Below are 19,754 nucleotides of genomic sequence, written 5' to 3' on the forward strand. Positions count from 1 at the left end.
CTTACACCTGCCATGCCTCCTCAATACTTGGTGAGGAGGACAATAACAGGGATTAACAGTAATCAATGGTTTGTGTTGTTTGCCTTTGTTATTAGGTAATGGGACATTCTGTGACCTTGATGAGTGCCTGAGTAACCCCTGCTCTCCTCATGCAAACTGCACGAACACCATCGGCAGCTTCACATGCGCCTGCAGTAATTCCATGTTTACTTCATATGTGTACACCTTGCAAGCTTTATGAGGCAATGTCAGATTATTTTAGATTTTAAGCAACACTGACATTTGGTGACCCGGGTCTGAGTGCCCAGCACACTTTAGGTTCCATTATTCATCTCTGATTTACATTACATTTAATGCCCGACTCTTCCAGCTTCTAAGTGCACGACCTGGGGATCGAACCCATTATGCACAGGTTTGCCTACCTGACCCTCTAAGCAGATTTCCACTGATCTATCCTCCCTGCACAGGCTCGATCCCGGGCAGAGAAGACAAATAAACATGGACTACATATCTCCCTGGACAGGGTAAGGTCCAGTCCGGAGATACCGACACAGCCGCAATGGTGCAGTAGAGAGCTACCTGAGGGGCACTCTTTTTAATGATATGGTATAAATACAAAAACAGGAGGTTCTGATGTATGTGTCTGCCACCTCATCCTTGGTGCACAGAATACATATAGTGACAGGTAACATGCAATGTCCTGAAGCTTTCTTGATTTTCCATAGGTGATGTGCACAACTGCACAGATGGGAAGGAGTGCAATACTACTTCAGCATGCAACCCCATTGCCGCCTGGACTAACTTCATTAGAAGTTTCTCCTGCACCTGTAGCACTGGATTCCAATGTAATTCCACATTGCTCATGATCTGCTTGTCTACCTCTGGCCTGTGCTTGTTGGTGACTGCTCACATTGAACAGGCACACACAGTCCCCTGGTTCTGTATGAGGCAGCCCACTGAGCTTCAGGAGCAGAGAGTCTCAGAGACAAAGGGGCAGTAGACAGAGGCTGCCTGTACAGGTTACTAATGCTGAACCTGTGCCTCTGCCAAAGGATAAAAGTACACCTAGTACGATCAGTCAAATTCCGCACTCTATGACACGGCCCATTCCCACAGGATCCTCATGGCACGAAGAGGCCAATTCCTTCAAGAAGAGAATTGTCCATTCAGAAATATAGAACATTGCATAAAACAGCTTCAAAGGGCACAAAGCACACCTGTTGGGGCTGTTCCCTTTACATGATCTATTTCGACCCCAACATCAGGTGGACCTCAATCTGCAGAGAACGCAATAGTCTAAAGCACCCAACTTTGGGAATGCTCCCTCATATGTTATGGTCCGTTGTAAAGAGTTTCTGATCTAAAATGCTATAATTTTCTAAAAAAAATAACTAAGAATACAAGAAAGAAAAATACATTCTATTGAATTAAAGCCTTCAACCTCAATCAATGTTGCCTTCGCACAGCCAAGGCTACAGCCTTTGACTATCACTATCCTGCCTACTCCTTCGCCCATCCTCTCCTGGCCCAGAGCCACCCAACAGCTTAGGACAATACCACCCTCTGCTTAAAAGGGGTCATGTCCTAAATGAAAGGTGGGTGGATGCTGTCCACCCACTTGTAACCTCAACTTGAGCCCATATCGTCCGTCCCCAATCCCAAGGTGGTCCCTGTTAGCCCTGGTGGGTTCCCCGTCCCTCCCCAGAGGGAAGAGCTTAAACGAGACCCAGTCAGACTGCCTGGATGGCCAGGAGTGGTGCTCCTATCCTTGGCTGCTTGTCTTCTATGTGGGTCCACCGCCCGCTTGCCCGGAGGCGGTCCTGGGGAGCCTGGGAAGGGGCCCTATGCCTACCGGGAAGTAAAAGCTATAACACGGCCCGGCCAGAGTGCCAGGACAGCCAGGGGTGCTGCCCCCATCCTCAGGTGCCTGTCTTCCATGTGTGTCGACAGCCCCCAAGTCCAGAGCTGTTCCCGGGGAGCCCCAGCGGATACCCCGTCCCTCCTTTGAGAGAAAACTTCTAACGCGGCCCGTCCACAGCTCCAGGAAGGCGGGGATGTTGTCCCCAGCCTTGGGCACCTGTCTACCATGTGGCTCAACCGTCCCCCTACCCAGCGCAGCATTCTGGTACTTTGCCAGGAGGCCAAAGGCCCTTCCTGTCCAGGCACATTGGAATGCATTGCACTACCAGATAGCCGGCATGCTCTGGAAGTCCGGATGGGCATCAACTTGACATTTTTCTCCAGTTGGGTCTATAAGGAGGATGGACACTTTTGGCCAGACCTCCCACTCTGTCACCCAGGGTACACAGATTACAAGAAAGTTTAGTCATCTACCCCCAGATTACTGTAGACAGTGCAGGGTCCTCTCTGCGCTCCACTTGGTTCTCGCTGCCCTGGTGGGAAAAGCTTGAACAAGCCCCCAGCCAGAGCTCCAGGACAGCTGGTGGGGTGCTTCGCCCAGCCCTGAGCACCTGCCTACCATGTGGGTCAACCATCTGCCTGCTGAGCCGTGGTCCCGGGGTTGACCCAGCGGGGCATCTGACCTTCCCTGGAGAGAAAAGCTCTAACGTGCCCCAGCAAGAGCTCAATGATGGCCGGGGGTGCTACCCCAGGCCTTGTGTGCCTGTCTCCCATGTGGGTCGACCGTCCCAAGCCCAGCAGCAGTCCTGGGGAGCCCTGACGGGGTCCCTGTCCCTCTCCAGAAGTAAAAGCTCTAACGTGCCCTGGCCAGAGCTCCAGGGAGGCCTGGGGTGCTGTTCCAATCTTTGTACGCCTGTCTCCCACATGGGCCAACCATCCCCAAGCCCAGTGGTGGTCCTGTGGAGCCCCAGCAGGGTATTCATCCCTCTCCAGAGAGAAAAGCTGTAACACGACCCGGCAAGAGATTGACTTGCACGCAGAGGGCAGGGCAGCCTGCTCTGCTCGCCTGCCTCCATGCACTCCACGGGATCGATTTGGCACACTTGGTCCACTTAGGGTTGAATGCTTGGCCGGCCCAGGCTGCTGTTTCAAGAATGTACCTTCCACCTGACTTGTGACTGTGTCAAGGCTATGCCCCCTCATGGAGGGTCTCCTTATGTGGCTGGCACTCCCTCCCAAGCAGAGAGAAGGCGGAGCAGCTCAGCAGCTCACTAGTGGTCAGATCAAAGTGAATGGGCAGGGTGGTGATAGCCAAACTGCGTGCCCCATAAGCCATACTGTTGCCCCTTCTCCACCAAGCACATTTCTTTAGCAGTTCGGAACAACGGTTCTGTGGGGTCCAACCCCCTCTGTCATCAAACTGGTGGTGTGTGGAACCCCTTCCTGCTTTAAGTTGTGCATGGGTTCAGCCTCTCAACTTCACCCCCAGGAGCAGGCTGGGCCGACGATGCCTCTGTGGTTGACATGTCCATCCACCCTCTGTACTCCCCAAGTGTTGGCGGGGGGTAACACTCTGGTGCTCGGGTCCCGCAGACTGCCCCAAGGGTGTAAAGGTTGGCCCGAGGCAGTGCGAGAGTCCCCCCATTGCCACCCTCCAGTAGGATCGGCTACCTGGTTGATCCTGCGAGTAGCATATGCTTGTCTCAAAGTTTAATCCACGTACGTGTAAGTACACTCAGCCGGTACAGTGAAACGGCGAATGGCTCATTAATTCAGCTGTGGTTCCATTGATCGCTCCATCTGTTACTTGGATAACTGGTAATTCTAGAGCTAGAACATGCTGAAGAGCGTCGACCTCCCGGGATGCATGCATTTATCAGACCAAGACCAATACAGACTAGCCCGGTCGCTTTGGAGACTCTAGATAACCTTGGGCCTATTGCACATCCCCATGACGGTGGCAATACATTTCTATGTCTGCCCTATTAACCTTCAATTGTACTTTCTGTGCCTACAAAGGTGACCATGGGAATCAGGGAGCATGTGAAATGATTACCACATCCAAGGAAGGCAGCAGGTGCTCTATTTACTCACTAGCAACTTCGTGGCCCTGTAATTGGATTGAGTACACTTTAAATCCTTTACCAAGGATCCATTGGAGGGCAAATCTTTCGATAATTCCAGCTCCAATAGTGTACATTAAAGTTGCTGCAGTTCAAAAGCTCATAGTTGTATTTTGGGATCAAGCTGGCGGTCTGCCGTGAGGTGAGCTACCACCTGTCCCAGCCCCTGGCTCTGGGTGCCCCCTTGATGCTCTTCACTGAGTGTCCTGGGGGTCTGAAGTGTTCACTTTGAAAAAATGTGAGTGTCCAAAGAAGACTGTTCGCCTGAATAGATCCGCTGCGAATAATGGTATAGCACTCCAGTCCTATTTTGTTGGTTTTTTGGAGTTGGGGCCATGATTAAGAGGGATGGCTCAGGGCATTTTTTTGTGCCACTAGAGGTGAAATTCTAGGACCGGCAAAAGGCGAACCAAAGTGAAAGCATTTGCCAAGAATGTATTCATTAATCAAGATTGAAAGTCAGTGGTTTGAAGACAATCGGATACCGTTGGAGTTCCAACCATAAACAATGCCACCTAGCAATCTGGCTGTGTTTTTCCCATGTCCCGCTGAGCAGCTTTCAGGAAACCAAAGTCTTTGGGTTCTGGGGGAAGTATGGTTGTGAAGCTGAAACTTAAAGGAATTGACAGAAGGGCACAACGAGGAGTAGATCCTGCAGCTTAATTTGACTCAACACGGGACACCTGACCCAGCCCATTTACAGAATGGATTGACATATTGATAGCTCTTTCTCGATTCTGTGGGTGGTGGTGCATGGCCATTCCAAGTCCGTGGAGCGATTTATCTGGTTAATTCCGATAACGAACGAGACTCCTCCATGCTAACTAGTTACGTGACCCCTAGCTGTAGGCATTCAACCTCTTAGAGCGACTAGTGGCATTCAGCCACATGAGATTGAGCAATAACAGGTCTGTGATGCCCTTAGATGCCCAGGTCTACACCCACACTACGCTGAATAGAGCGGCGAGAGTCTGCCCTTTGCTGACATGGACGAGTAACCTGCTGAACCCTGTTTGTGATAGGGACTGGGTATTGCAACTATTGCCCATGAACGAGGAATACCCAGTAATTGCAGGTCATAAACTTGCATTGATTAAGTCCCTGCCCTTTGTACACACCGCAGAGAGCTACTACCGATTGTATGGTTTAGTGAGGTCCTTGGATGGGCTAGGTCCTGACATGCTGGGCAAGCTCTGAGCCATGATGCATCCGGTCCTACCAGACGGGCCGGCATTGAGATTCCAGCTGCTCACCACAGTGGGTGAGTAATGGCCAGGCTTTCCAGCACAGTGGGTGACCTTCCCTCCTGTGACGGCACCTGGAGCTCAGTCCCATGCGACCAGATTGAGGTTTGGAGACTATAGCGGTCCCGCCTGACCCCCACCCTGCTTGCCTCTGGCCCTCCTCTCTGAACCCCTGAACAGGTTTCGGGAGGTCACGGTCAGGTAAGGATGAGTGGATCAGTCGGGTGGGCCAGCGGCAAAGCTGCCTGCTACCATTGCAGTGGGAAGTCCCAGTTGAGCTGCTGCAGAATGCGACAGGTAGCCTTTCCGGGCTTAGTGCCTGGAACCTGTTTGTTTTAAAACCACAATGGTCTTGGCTGACTCCCAAGTGGGGAAGCTAGACGGCGCGTCGGATAATCTCGTCCCACATGCAGGTAGCACGGGCAGGGCTGCCTCCTCAAGTTCCTCGCCTGCAGCTGCAGGTTCGGGTCGGCATATGGAAATAAAGGTTGCCTGTGACTATTGGCGGTGGATCACTCGGCTTGCGCATAAAAGAAGAACACAGCTAGCTTCTCGAATTAGTGTGAATTGCAGGACACATTGATCATTGAAAAACGAACCTTGTGGCCCCGGGTTCCTCCTGGGGCTATGCTTATCTGAGGGTCTCCCCAGGGACCGTCCCTGCAGTATGGCTGGGGCCATTGCAGGGACCCTGTTCCCTTTCTCCCCTAAGGTCAGACCCAATCAGCACCGTCGCTGGATCCCTGGACCTGGCCTGGAGATTTGTTGCCAGCGTGTCCTGGCCTCCTCATTTTCCTACCTCCTGGGGTCAGGAGGGCCAGGCGCCTGGTGTGCCCCGGTGGTGGTGGTGCTGCCTAAAAACCTGACGCACCTTCGCCCTAACCGGGGGAAGCTGGCCGTACTGCATGTGGCTGTCTGTGGTGTCTAATGGCTGCCTGTGCGGAGTGACCGTGGAGCGCAGGCCTCACAACCATGTCCGGTGGGCAACCTCTCCCCAGGAGGGTTTTGGTGCAGATCGAGACAGTGCACACTCAGCTGCACTGGAGGCACGGGGATGGAGCAAACCCCCCAAACAGCCCTGTACCCGAGGCTAGCTGCCCAAGCTTTGGCTCCCCAAATACGACCTCAGATTAGACGTGGCAAAGGAAAAGAGACTAACTAGAATTTCCTCAGTAATGGCGAGTCAAGATGGCTGAGCCCAGTGCTGAATCCCCGTCAGGCAGCGGGTGTGGGAAATGTGACGTACATAATAACATACAGAAGACTGACTCCCTACTGTTGGTCAGGGGGCCTAAGACCTTCTGATTTTGGCTCACCCCTTTGACGGTGTTAGGCAGGTAGCGGCCCCACCCGTGCCAGGTTCCGGTCTTCTCAGAGTCTGGTTGCTTGGGAATGAGCTCACAGCTTGTGGTAAACGCCATCTAATGCTAAATATGGGTGAGAGACCGATAGTCAACAAATACCATAAGGGAAAGTTGAAATGGACTTTGAAGAGAGAGTTAAAGAGGGAGTGAAACTGTCTAGAGGTAAACGGTTGGGGTCCATGCAGTCCACCCAGAGGATTGAACACACCGGGCAGGTTGGTCACCCAGAATGTATATCATATCTGTTTAGATGTTTGGATGCTGGCATCCTCGTAATGCTATCCCTTGAGTGAATTGAGGTCTTGCCTACTGTGAACTAGAAGTGCCATTTTGTATGCGTTACCCCTCTACTGTTCGCATGTTAGTCTTGCAAGTCAAGCACAGTATATGCAATGGTGCCGTGGAAGTGCTAATCCAGTTGTGTGCAACTAAAGTGGACATATTTAGAGCTCTTTTCGTGATGGACATGCTAGCCTGGAACGGTGCATTCTCTGACCTCGTATGAGTCATGATGTAATGCAAATTCTTCCATATTTTTTCACCAATATCTTTCCTGTAGGCTTGTTCTGTTCTTGTGCTGCTGATGTTTGATGAGGGCTAGTTTTTCTTGAATGCCGTATGTTCCTATGTGTATGTACAGTACATTCTTGAGGTCATCTGCACGTTGGCACTAATGGTACAGATACATGACATGTGAACTCTGAGTCAAAGCCTCATAATGTTTCTGCCCCGTCACCCTGCCTGGTGAATATTCAAGGTCCTGAAGGTTTCTTGGTTTTCGGGAGACTATGGGCACTCCTGCACAGATGTGAATGATTGCATAGGTATGACAGCGTGCCATCCCAATGCCAACTGCACTAACACCATTGGAAGTATCCATTGTGCCTGTAACACTGGCTTCCCAAATAATTCCCCATAGGTCCTGATCCACTTGTTTACCACTGGCCCTTATGTATGTGACCATTCAATGTGAACATGTAACCCTTTTCTTGAATCTGCTATTCCTTTTTTCCTCTCTTGACTCCCCTGCTATCTCACCGGACCTCCCCCACCCCCTATCCCATCCCGTATCCACTATTTCTATCAATTAATCCTTGTCAATCACTACCGCCCCCTTCACCAAAGAGAAAGGGAACCCTGGCTCCATTCGTCCTCTATGTTGAACAAGACAAAGTCTCCACCACGTTCAACCTCAATCACTGTCGCCTTCTGTGACTTCCACACTGCCGTGGCTACCACCTTTGACAATCACTCTCCTGGACACTCCTTCACCCCTCCTGCCCTGTGCCAGAGCCATCCAACACCTCACGACAATACCGCTCTCTCCTTACACCGCCGGCACAAAGATTGCTCCCCCATTCTCATTACAGCCCAAAAAGACGCTTCTGTGCCTTTCTACTGCTCTTGATTCCGCCCTTTTGCCATGCACGGTAATCCCTGAAGGCATGTGTGCTTGGTCCTTAATGGTGTGAACACATGGTACGATTGCTCTGAATGATACTGGATCTGCCACCTCAGCCTTGATGCACAGGAGACGTACAGCGCAGAGGGAACATTCAATGCCATGACGACTTTCTTGCTTTTCAATAGGGGATGGGCACAACTGCACAGATGTGAATGAGTGCATAAGTACGACAGCGTGCCACCCCAACGCCACCTGCAATAACACTATTGGAAGTTTCACATGCTCCTGTAACACTGGATTCCAAGGTAATTAAACAGTGGTCCTCCTTGGCGTTTGTACTGCTCCACTGCACACATGTCATAGCGCGTTGTGAACATGCAAACACATGTACACAGTCCTGTAACAGATAGCCCTCACAGCTTCTCCAGGGAACACACATCCACACCATGAAGGTTTTAGATGCCTTTTAAGGCTACAGTATATTGATAGGAGTCTTTCAATGGGTTTACGATACAAGAGCAGCAGCTTTGCCAGCCTGCCTGGCAACTTCTCAATATCTGTATTCCTTTATGTTCCTGTCCCGCCGTTTATTTGTGTACTCTGGATATAGTGGCTTAAATGAAACCACAACTAAACGCACAATCCATAACGCTGTGGTTGTACCGATGGCCATTTTCGTGTGGCAGGTGCCATCAAAAAAGTGAGATTTCAGTCAACAATTGACTGGGCGAGAAGTTGACGTAAAGCAGCTGTCACTTGTCCATTGTGCTGAGTTGCAATACATCATTTTTGCAAAAGCCAGGTGCACACATGACTCCGACATAATTATTGGGGTGCCAGCAGCGGAACACTAGTATTGTGTCCATTTGTGTGAATTGGTGACTTTTTAATTGCACACTGGCAGTGCCACCCTATGCAATTTGCCCTTTGCAATTCTAGTTTTACTTTTGAAAATGAGGCCAATTGTGTCAGTGGCTCAGTGACAATACTCTGATGTGTTGCTCTACACAAAGCTTAATTATTGAATAACCAGCCTGAAGTGTTTACAGCTATTTCTGTGATTGAGATGTTACTCTGGAACGTTCTATTCTATGACTTCTTGTGAGTAATCATTCCCAGGTGTCATAAAGCTCATCCGGCTACATCTTTCCCCCTATGTTGAGGTGCTACTGATCATTGGTGAATCGTGTTTGCCACGTTCTCCTCCACTTCCAGCCCATTGCATTTCGCACCTCCTCCCCAGAAAAGGCCACCCGCCAACCAACTTTCTGAATCCTATCTCACTGCCACCCATACCCCAGTACCCCCTCTTTCTCTCTCCCACTAATCTTAAAAACGGGCTCGTGATCGCCCAATCTGTCTCTAAGAAATAAATCTCTCTTTTACCGCTCACCACTTCCACAGCCCATCACTTGCTATCATGGGTGTTACTGAAACTTTGATCAACCTCACGACTAAGCTGTGCCTACTGCCATCCACACCGCCTCCACCACCTTTCAGCACTCTTCGCGCCCATCCAAAAGTAGTGGCAGGGTTGGCATTCTGATAACCTCCTGCCCTGTCCTCCACCTGTCTTTATGCCACTGTCTTTTGACTTTATGGCTCACAACTCCTACCACTTACTGTTTTCTCTGTTCTCCCGCGCTACAGGTGCCCAGTAGCCATCAGCTCTTTTTCTCTGATCACCTTGACTCCATGCCAGCTGAGGCCCCTGGAATGCCCCTGGGTGACTTTAACCTCCCCAAAATCTCCTCTATCCATCACATTGAACTCCTCTCCCTCCTCTCTGACTACTCCCTAACTTAATTTCACAACTGGGCTACTCACTCCCAAGGGAACTCTCACGACCTTGCTCTGCCTTCCTGCATTTCATTATCTAATCTCACTTTCAACCTCTCCCCTTCTAACTACCCTTACTACCCTTACAGTATCACTTTTCCTCCCCTGCTCTCTTCCCCTCCAGTATCCTCCATCTCAAATTGTAAATTCAAATCGACATCTCTGGCTTCTTCCCTAGATCAAGTCAAGTTCTCCCTTCTTTTTCTTCCTCCTCCAGACACGTCCTCTCCAGGAAACGTTCTACTTGATTCTCAGCTTCCCATTTATCACAGTTGTCCGTCTCATACATTGACTCACACAACCACATCATCCTCAAACCTAGATCACCCTCCTCAAGACCAAGATGCAATACTACCTGGTCAAGTGCACAAGGACCATGGTGCCCTCTTCTACTCGCCTACAAGGAATCCCTCATCTCCATTACTATAGTTATAGATCCCACCAAATCATCCTACTTGCCTAATCTTATTACTACACTCTGCTCCAACCCCCAAAAACTCTCTTCTCTGAGCTATCCTAGCTCCCCCAGGCCCATGCCTTTCACATCTGCACTTTCTGCTTTTGACTTTCCCCAGTACTTCCCTTTCAAGGTCCCTAAAATCCAAAATTGTCCCTCCACTCTCCTTTACCCCCCCCAACCTATTTCCCCCTCATGATGTCTCCACCACTTGCGACCTACACACCTTCTCCCCAAACTCCAACTGAATTGGCACCAATCCTGACTACATCCAACCCTTCTTGCATCTCTGTTCACCGTTTACCCTGCTGATGGTCAATGCACCTGCACCTATCGCCTGTTCCTATACCTTTACCCTTTTGACATATCATTTTCTCTGGAACTGTTAAAGGTAGCTAGTATCCACTATCCTGCCAATCCTAAACAAAAGCCATTGTCTATTCACAAAGCCCCAGCTAGATATTGGCCTGTATCTCTCTTCAACCACTTAGCTATTCTAAAATCCTTTAAATGCTTGTCAGTAGCGTGATCTTAACCTACCTTGATGCTGATGACAGCCGCAGTCCTCCCCAGTCCCATTTCCACAGCTGTCTTGCTACTGAAAAAGGACCCCTCATGACTCTAATTTCCCGACATCTGCTAATCAACATAAACTCTACTCTATCCTAATTGTTCTACACCTCTCGGCTGCCTTTCATATGGTGGACCACCCTTCTCACATTTAGACGCTTGTTGCTCTTGGGATCCAGGATAGGGGTCTTGACGGACTTACCTCTGATATCTTCCAGCCTAGCTTCTCCTCTCATGGCACATGGACAGCTCCTATTCAGCCTCCCTCCCCACCAGTGTCCCTCAAGACTCTGAGCTTGGCCCTCTGCCCTTCATCCCTACATTTCCACCCTTGGTCGCCTAATCTCCTCTTTGCAGATGAAACTCAAATCATCTTCCCCCTCCCCACCCTCACTCCTTATCTTTATACGAAATGCCCTGCTAAAATCTGAAACTGGACGGCACTTCAATTTCTGATGCTCAGCACCTCAAAGACCTAAACCATCTCCCTCTTGGCCTCCCTCAAGGTGCACAGACTTGGGGCCCCTTTTGACTGCAGTCTAAGTCTCCACCACTTTGTTGTGGCCTCTACTCCTGCTGCCCGAATAAGCCTGATTGACAGCAGGAAACTCCACCCTCTCTTCACCTACCACTCTGCCCAAACCCTCATACTAACTTAAGAAGTAGGTTACATGGAATGCTGTGCTAGCCTCTTCCTTGGTCGCGCCCTCTCCTCCTCTTTGCTTGGCAAAATACCCAATTTTGCAACACACACTCTCCAAGCTCCCCCACTCTTCCTCTTCCAAACACGCCCTTCATCTTGACAGACTCACTATGAGAAGATAGTCCCTTTTCTAATTCCTAAAGACTGTCTTTAAATCTATTCATAGTTTTGCTCCCCCTTGTCTGGCCAACCCTATCTGTCTCTACTCACATTGGCTCATCTGCTGATCCAGCACCTGCTGTAATGTTTCCTGTTCACCCTGTGTATTTGCTTGCTTTCGTTCCTGCTGCATCCTTGTACCTCAGCACTCATTAAACACATACTACCCTCCACTCTGTTAAGTTTACACAGAAGCTCCACCTCAAAAGCCTAGAAAGAGCAGACTTTGCTACCAGGCTCATCACTCCCCTTCCACGACCACCCTAGCACTAACTCCACTGCATTCAGGACCCTGTAAACATCTAGTCCTCTCTTACTTCTGTCTGTCTTCTGTCTGGTCCTGTGCCTGGCCTATGGCCTGTGCATCTGCATTCCCTGTCACTCATTAGCATTCCTTCTCATGTAAGGCACCTGTTACATGAATGCTGTGTATGCTGTTGTTATAGTGTAATGTGTTTGTGTTCAAAAGACCTTCTTTTCTCAATAAAACCTAGAAAGACAAATACAAAATACATTAACCCCTGATGTTAGCTGCACCGGGTCACTTATAGCTTTGAGTCCTACCTCCACAATGTACCTGCTTCCCAATGCTTGATGCACAGGACACATACAGCGCCTGGTGAACATGCAATGTCCTGAAGGCTTCTTTGCTTTTGAATAGGTAATGGGCATAACTGCACAGATGTGAATGAGTGCATAAGAACGACAGCGTGCCACCCCAACGCCACCTGCACTAACACCATTGGAAGTTTCTTGTGCGCCTGTAACACTGGATTCCAAGGTAAGTTGACAGTGGGCCTCCTTTGCTTGTCTCCTTCTGGCCTGTGCTTGCTGGTGACTGCTCACTTGGAACAGGCACACACAGTCCCCTGGTTCTGCATGAGGCAGCCCACTTCAGGAGCAGAGACTCTCAGATCGGAAGGGGTAGTAGACAGAGGCTGCCTGTGTACAAGCAAGATTCCTCCTGGCACAGTTGGGCAGTCCCACTGATGGTGAGCTCTCCCTTGCTTGAAGCACCCTCACACACTCAGCATCAATTATTTGCTCCTTCACATCCTACAGGCAATATCAATAGGGAATATGTTCCTTGTAGGTATTTAGAAACTGCTGGTAGTAATTTGCATACGGCTCCAGTGGTGTTCACTCCACACGCTTATAGATGAGCGCCAAGATGACTGTATATGGAACGTAAAAGCCCTTCTTTCTGGCCGCTGAGTGTGGGAGACTGGAGCACACACACACATGAATGGAACAGAACTGGATGCAGGAGTGACTCCCGAGCACTCGGCACAATCCCTTCCTCCCCAGAGTGCCCTGTCCCCAGTCGTGCATGTGTGCCTCTATCACAGGGGAGTAACATGTACTGACATAACCTGTCAATCCAGACAATGAGCTGCCTAAAAGATGTGGCGTGGATTCTGAGGTCCCAGGGCATGGAGGGGATGTCTCCACCACAGTGAAGGTTGTTTTATTCCATTCATATAGTTTTCTCCCTGGGTCGCACCTCAACAAAGCTAGCTTTTTCCACCCAGGTTGCCCATGTCCAATGTTTGCACGTGGGGGGAATGTCCACGCTGCCCACCTTTGGCCCATCTACGGCTCAGAATCTCTTTTTCGGGCACCCATGCCCTATGAGTGGATCACATTTTTCTCTATGAAGTTGTTTCTACTGCTCTGAAAAGTGGTGTGTCAATGCTAGTCCAAGTATCAAGCAATCAAGCAATCAGTCAAAAGACATTTATTTCAGCCCAAGCCATAAAATGTTGCTTAAAATATAAACACATATCCAATATTCCAATAATTAATCTCAAATGTGTTAACGTATCTAACAGATGTTCTATAATACAGATGTACAACTTTGAATTTCACCTAGTTAACCACAAAAATCCAATCTTCAAATCGGAAGTCTCCTCCAAAAACATGTCAATCTCATTCAGAGAAGAAATGCAACAATATGGCAGCCAGAGGTAGTCAAGCATCACCAGATGTGTACATGTGTACATGCTGTGGAGAACTTGTGTTCTTCAAAGTGAATTTAGTTTCCTATTGTCCGTACATTTTTGATCTCTTGAACTCTGCTAGTTTATTCTGAAGTCGAACATGTACTAATTATACATTCACTGGTGCCCTATTAATGTATACCAATGATATCGCGATGAAACAGCCCTTTATCAGCTCTCGGCACCCTCACATTTGCGGCACAAGCCATAGATTGATTCCACAAATGCTTTCTTGGCCCCCTTTGGGTAATGGGACATCCTGTGTTGATGCAAATGAGTGCACGACCAACCCTTGCCACCAGCATGTGGCCTGCAATAACACCATTGGAAGTTACCTGTGCACCTGTAACCCTGGATTTCAAGGTAATGCCAGGAGGCTCACGCTCAGTTAACAATCCCAGGGAACGTCCCTACTGCAGGATAAACTGGTGTCAGGACTGCCACTTAAGTAGCACCCCTTTTTCAATGTACCCCCTTTTCCTTGAATGTCAGAGGGGTGCTGTGATTGCTCAGAACCTGAGGGTTTTTGTGGCAGTGAATTGGCAATCGTTCACCTCTGATCATGTATATTGAAGAATGAACGCTCACTGACAACCAATTTTTGGTGACTTGTTTGACACCCATGGGAATAGAAAGGGGACTGGGACGGGTCAATAAAAGTAGAAAACCAAAACAATTGTAAAACAGAAACAAAGAGGAGAAGTAGCATACAATTAGGGGACAAAAAAAGGGTGCCACAGGATTGTAGGGGACTAGTGCTGTTGTTGTGATGGATCACCAGGGACGTTTGAGTGGTGGTGGGTCTCTGAATTGATATTCGGCTTTGGTTTGACGGTCCAGGGAGAGAGAAGGAGTTGGCCGAGTGTTGAAATTAGGCCAGGGGTGTACGTACTGCCAGAAAGAGTAGTTGTTAAGTGATAACCTTATTGTCCAGGATTTGTCTGGCCAACTGGGCTTAGTCTGTTACACACAGTTTTAGAGTTAAAGTTAAATGGTTATCTCTTAGTGATCTGGTGAAAGGTTCTTTGAAGTGGCCCGACGAAATCTAAATGTGTACCTAGACAGTGATGTGTGGGTAGTCAAGGGTTGTGATAGAGATTGACAGGTTTTAAAGGAATTTGGAAATCAGGGTTTTCGGCCTGGTATTCGATGAACAGGATAAATGGTTTGTCAATTTTGAGAAATTAGAGTGAATATGCACCGATTTACTTTTGGGAACTATGAAGAAGACCTTTTTTGGTGTGGTCTTATCCCTGGAAGACTATGACCATGCCTCCTTCTCATAGCCGAAGGCCCATCCTCAGCACCACAGTATCTTTTAGGAAGAGATATGGCTTAAAGTAAGATTGGTGGGTACTTTTTGGCAAGATTGACTTCTGTTGTGAATGGCATGTCTCTAAGGCTTGGGGGAGCAGGTCATGGAGGTAATTTTAGTTTTAGGGTTGGGATTGAGCACCTATTAGAAGGAACAGGGTTCTGTGTAGCAGATGCTACTCCTTTCGAAGTGTAGATGCTGTACTCCGCGATAGTACTAATGAAAGGAGAAATACAACACTCAAAACCGGTAAAGGGAGGGATTGAAAGATGCGCACAACACAAGCAAAGGCCTGAGAATTGGTGGACAGTCCAGGCCTATTCTGAGGCTCAATTCATTGTCCTATTCCCTGTTTTGCTGCCCCAAATATGTCTCGGTGCAATCAACGGGTCTGAATTGGATAGGGCATTGTGGCTCTTATTGCAAATGTCTGCAATGCACTTTTCCTTACCATTGGAGATGATTGGAAAATATGCTGCCTGCATGCATGAAATAGTTGTGGGGGGGGGCAAGGGTTCGCCTTAGACATACCTACAAAAAGGGGAGCCAACGGTGTGTGCAGGAGCTTGTGTGCAACTGTGTGTTGGTTAACAAGCCCTTTTTCTAACACTCCCTTCACCCTGAATGAACAGGATACACACAGTGAATTAGGGAACGGCCTTCATCTGAATGCATTCTTGGTTCTCTTTAGGCAATGGCACATTCTGCAGTGATGTGGATGAGTGCAAGACCTCTCCATGCGATAAGAATGCAACCTGCAGTAACACCGTTGGAAGCTACACGTGCACCTGCAACCCTGGATTCCAAGGTAACACCAGTGCCCTCCTGCTCACCTGCCACTCCCAGTTGGTCTTTCCTCCTTTACAATTAATTGTTTTTCAGAAGGATGTTTCAATATTTCCTCCCCCATCATCTGCAAAGATGCGCCAGATCCATGAAAACTGGAAGCAAATATCTCATTCATTCTTCCTTAAATAATCAATGAATTGCTGTCCAGGAGATCATCAGAGCATAAACAGACTCTCCTTACTTTATGCAACTTAAACACACATTCATTTTATTGAATGAGTAGACTTCCACACCTTGCGTGCCTTGAAGTTCTCTTACGCAAAAGTCATCCGCTGTGAATAATTCAACCAAGTTTGAGAAAATCAATGTTTCTGATTGGTTCCCGGGCTTTGGTCCTCAAGTGATTTGAGATTCTATGCCAGCAGGGCCCTTCCTTGTGTTCTACTCCATTTCTTACTCAGGAGACCATGACAGGAGACCATCACAATGGGGGTCATTACGAGTTTGGAGGTAGCCATGGTGCTATTAGCTCCAAGGCTGCCTCCAAACCCGTGTCCAGGTCCGGGTAGACAGAATGGGGACTTACCAGGTCATTTTAACCTTGGAGGACCCGGTAGGTCCCCATTCTGAAAACTATTCCCCATTCCCATTCGAGCCCCCATAGAGATAAATGGGAATGGGGAAGGAGCTAATAACGGGCCGGCAAATAGCGGGACCGTTATTAGCTCCACTGTCCATTAACGGGTCCTGCTAAGGACGGCTGGTCAGACCAGCCGGTCCTGGTGGGACCTGCTAAGGGACCTCGGAATGTGGCAGTAGGGGGTTAACGGCACCAGCATCCTTACCGGTGCCGTTAACTTCCTACCGCCATACTCAGAATGACCCCCAATATCCTGTCCTCATCTCCAGCAAAGGAACACGTGACTAACCGATACTATCCAATAAGGATGGCTCCCTAATTCTTCCCTAGTTATCCATGGAATCTTCTCACCTGCACTGCGGACCTTGGATTGTATGGATTTCCCTTATCTGATGGATTCTGCAGATAGAATCAGTGCTTCATAAGATCTCCATCTAAGCGTTAGGCTTGCAGTAGTATGCATGTATCTGTTGTGCTAACCCAGCTGGCCTCCAGTTGGTGCACGAAACCCAAGTGACAGTATCCCGCATACTTCCCTTTCTCTGCTTAGGTAACGGCATATTCTGTGATCTCGACGAGTGCACGCTCAGCCCCTGCTCTCCAAACGCCACCTGTGCTAACACGATTGGAAGCTTCACATGCACCTGCAATCCTGGCTTCACTGGTAATTCTAGGTTTTTTTTTCAAAACTTTCTACAAATGTTGCACATCTATTATAATTAGATTTTCTACATGTATGTCACTGGTACAATACTGCACATAGGTTGTCTTTAAGACACATTTCTGCAGGGGAGGGGAAGGGCGGGCAATTTGGCAGCAATGTATCTACTGGCAACCAGGGGAGGAAACAGTGAGCGGCAGATCACTGAGTCTCAGGTAGTTTGGGGTGTGAAGGGTGTGTGGACTTGGGTGTTAGGGTGGAGCCATTTCTTGAAGAGGAAAGAACTGTGCAGGTCTTCTTAGCACCAGTCTTGCTGCTTGAGTGACACAGATTGCGGCTACAAGAGTTTGGAGCAATCCATATTACCTAAAGATATTTGCACTGGGGCAATAATAATGTAGTCTGATGTGTGTTCTATGTTTTCTGTTCGCCATAAAAGAGACACATTTTACCCCAAAGTCCCCCCTTTCATATTAGTCACATTAAATGAATCTTAACGCATTAACTGCCAGGCTATTAAGCAAGTCTATGCAAAAAGGACGAGCATACTCGTCCTTGGCACTTACGGTTGCTCCTAATTGCTAAACCAAAAAAGAAATAACAACACAATCAGTCTGCGCTCAATTTCCTGACCATTGTTCGCTTCATTCAGTCCAATGTATGCACCTGTGTAAATCTGAATTTACTGGTGTGTCTTTGAATGATCGGCAAGTGGATGTATGTGTGTCTTCATGTGTCTGCATTTGTTTGCCTCGGAAAGTACACCTGTTTATGTGTTCCTTCATGTGTGTGTATTTTTGTGTGTATCTATGTGCCTCAATGTTTCTGTGTTGTGTGCCTGTGCCTCTATATGATTATGCATGTGTGTTTGTGTGCCTGTATACGTAAACATGTGTGCGTGCTTGTGTGGTTTTGCCGGTGAGCCTTTTGTGTATGTATTTGAACATGTTTGTGTGCATGTGCCTGAAACTGTGTTTGCCTGCATGTCTGTTTCATATGGACCTGTGTGTCTTTCCATTTATGACTTTGCCTGTATATGTGTGTACCTTTGTTTACGTGCACGTGCCGTTATGCAAATATGTGTGTGTGCCCGTGTCTATGTGCATATATACGTGTGTGCATGTGCCTGTATGTGTCTATGATTTTGTGTCTGTTGTCCTGCAAATCCAGGTGTAGTACCTGTGTAAGTAATTGTGTGTTTAGCGCCCAGATGCCTTTTGGACTTGGTCACATTACATTACATCACTGTGCCTGTGTGTGGGAAATGACCTTCCCACTAGCCCAGTGAGGACTATAGAGTTCACAAAGATCAGTGCACTCTGGGGCAAATGCCTCCTTGGCAGCCTTTACTTCAGGGCATAAGCCGGGGGTACACGCGTGCAGACGGTGTCAGTCCACTTTTTTTTAGGGGTTGGATGTCGTACCCCCATTTATTTTAGAGGCTAGAGGCTGTGTGTAAAATGGCAGGTATTGGTTGTCTTTTATGCATTTCTGCAGACCTTAGTCGCGCGGGGTTCGCAGGCAGGCCCCTTCCCCACTGCACCATATAACCTGATGAGAAATAGCAGACAACTCAAGTTGAAATGCCACATTTCAAGACTGCATGTTCCAGGGAAAATATAGGTACTGATTCTTGGAGTCTAAAAAATGCACACCTTTTATTGTTTTCAAAACACTATTAGAAGAAAATATCCTCTCTTGTTTTTTGTGTGTCTTGATTTTATGCAAGCCAAATGCCATCCCTCCTGTGCAATTTGTATGGTTATGTAAAGCCAATTGATTTAAATTTGCATATTTCACCTTTCTATGCAAATTTATGGTGATGTCTCATCCCATTCCTTATGTTAATGAGTCCCCCCACTTTTCTTTAGGACTTGACCCCTGCTTTACTTAGACTTGTACATCCTGGTTCTGGGAGTGTGACCAGATGCAATGACAAGTTAATTGAGGGAATCACTCATGCCACCCAACAGTACCGTTGGATCCTTTGATTACTTGGGCATTGTGATTGGCTGGCCCCTCTTGTATTAACCTACTTATGCATTTCACGACTTGTACAGCACTAGCATGCCAATTGGGCAGGATGCATGTGTCTCTTCTGTCCATCCAATAGAAGATGGTCGATGCCTTTTTCTTAAGATGTTTTGTTCTCCCATGCAGGCATTAATGAGCACCAATGTCTGCACTGCCAGGGCGGGACCCAGCAGGATTTGCATATATTGAAGCACTGAGCATTATGATTGGCTTGTCACAAATCCGCCCCTTCTTGCTTCACTTGTGTAATATGACACGTGTTGTACATGGCAGCAGCTGGCACATGGATGCTCCCATGTAGCGGTTTACATGTATTTGCTCTGTGTGGAAGAGTCAGAGGTCCATGCCACTGCAAAGATGCCCAGTGGAAATGACATCTGCTAAGATGCAACATCGACATGTCTGTTTACCTCTGGGTCCCCAGCTTCCCCAAATAGAGTTAGGGATGTGACTTTCTGTGAATCTCTCCGATGACACATCAGATGTTCCAGGTGAAGTATAACGCGATGCATTACTCCTGTCAACACAAACTAGCAGGTGCTCGACACTCATCAAAAGTAAAGTCTGTGGTTTCAGGGTGATCAGAGCCCA

At 48.2% G+C, this 19,754-nt stretch overlaps 1 protein-coding gene across 1 annotated transcript in view; it reads left to right on the forward strand.

Moving 5' to 3' along the window:
• Positions 1–19,754, forward strand: part of LOC138492809 (uncharacterized) — a 469,421-nt gene that overhangs the window by 357,387 nt on the left and 92,280 nt on the right. The window contains exons 84-87 of the mRNA XM_069620163.1: positions 8,182–8,301; positions 12,386–12,505; positions 15,731–15,847; positions 17,019–17,132. Of these exons, the coding sequence (XP_069476264.1) occupies positions 8,182–8,301; positions 12,386–12,505; positions 15,731–15,847; positions 17,019–17,132 (471 nt within the window). The remainder of the gene's footprint in view (positions 1–8,181; positions 8,302–12,385; positions 12,506–15,730; positions 15,848–17,018; positions 17,133–19,754) is intronic.

The sequence above is a fragment of the Ambystoma mexicanum genome, chromosome 10, assembly GCF_040938575.1.
Source record: "Ambystoma mexicanum isolate Mex_15411 chromosome 10, UKY_AmexF1_1, whole genome shotgun sequence".
Lineage (NCBI taxonomy): Eukaryota > Metazoa > Chordata > Amphibia > Caudata > Ambystomatidae > Ambystoma > Ambystoma mexicanum.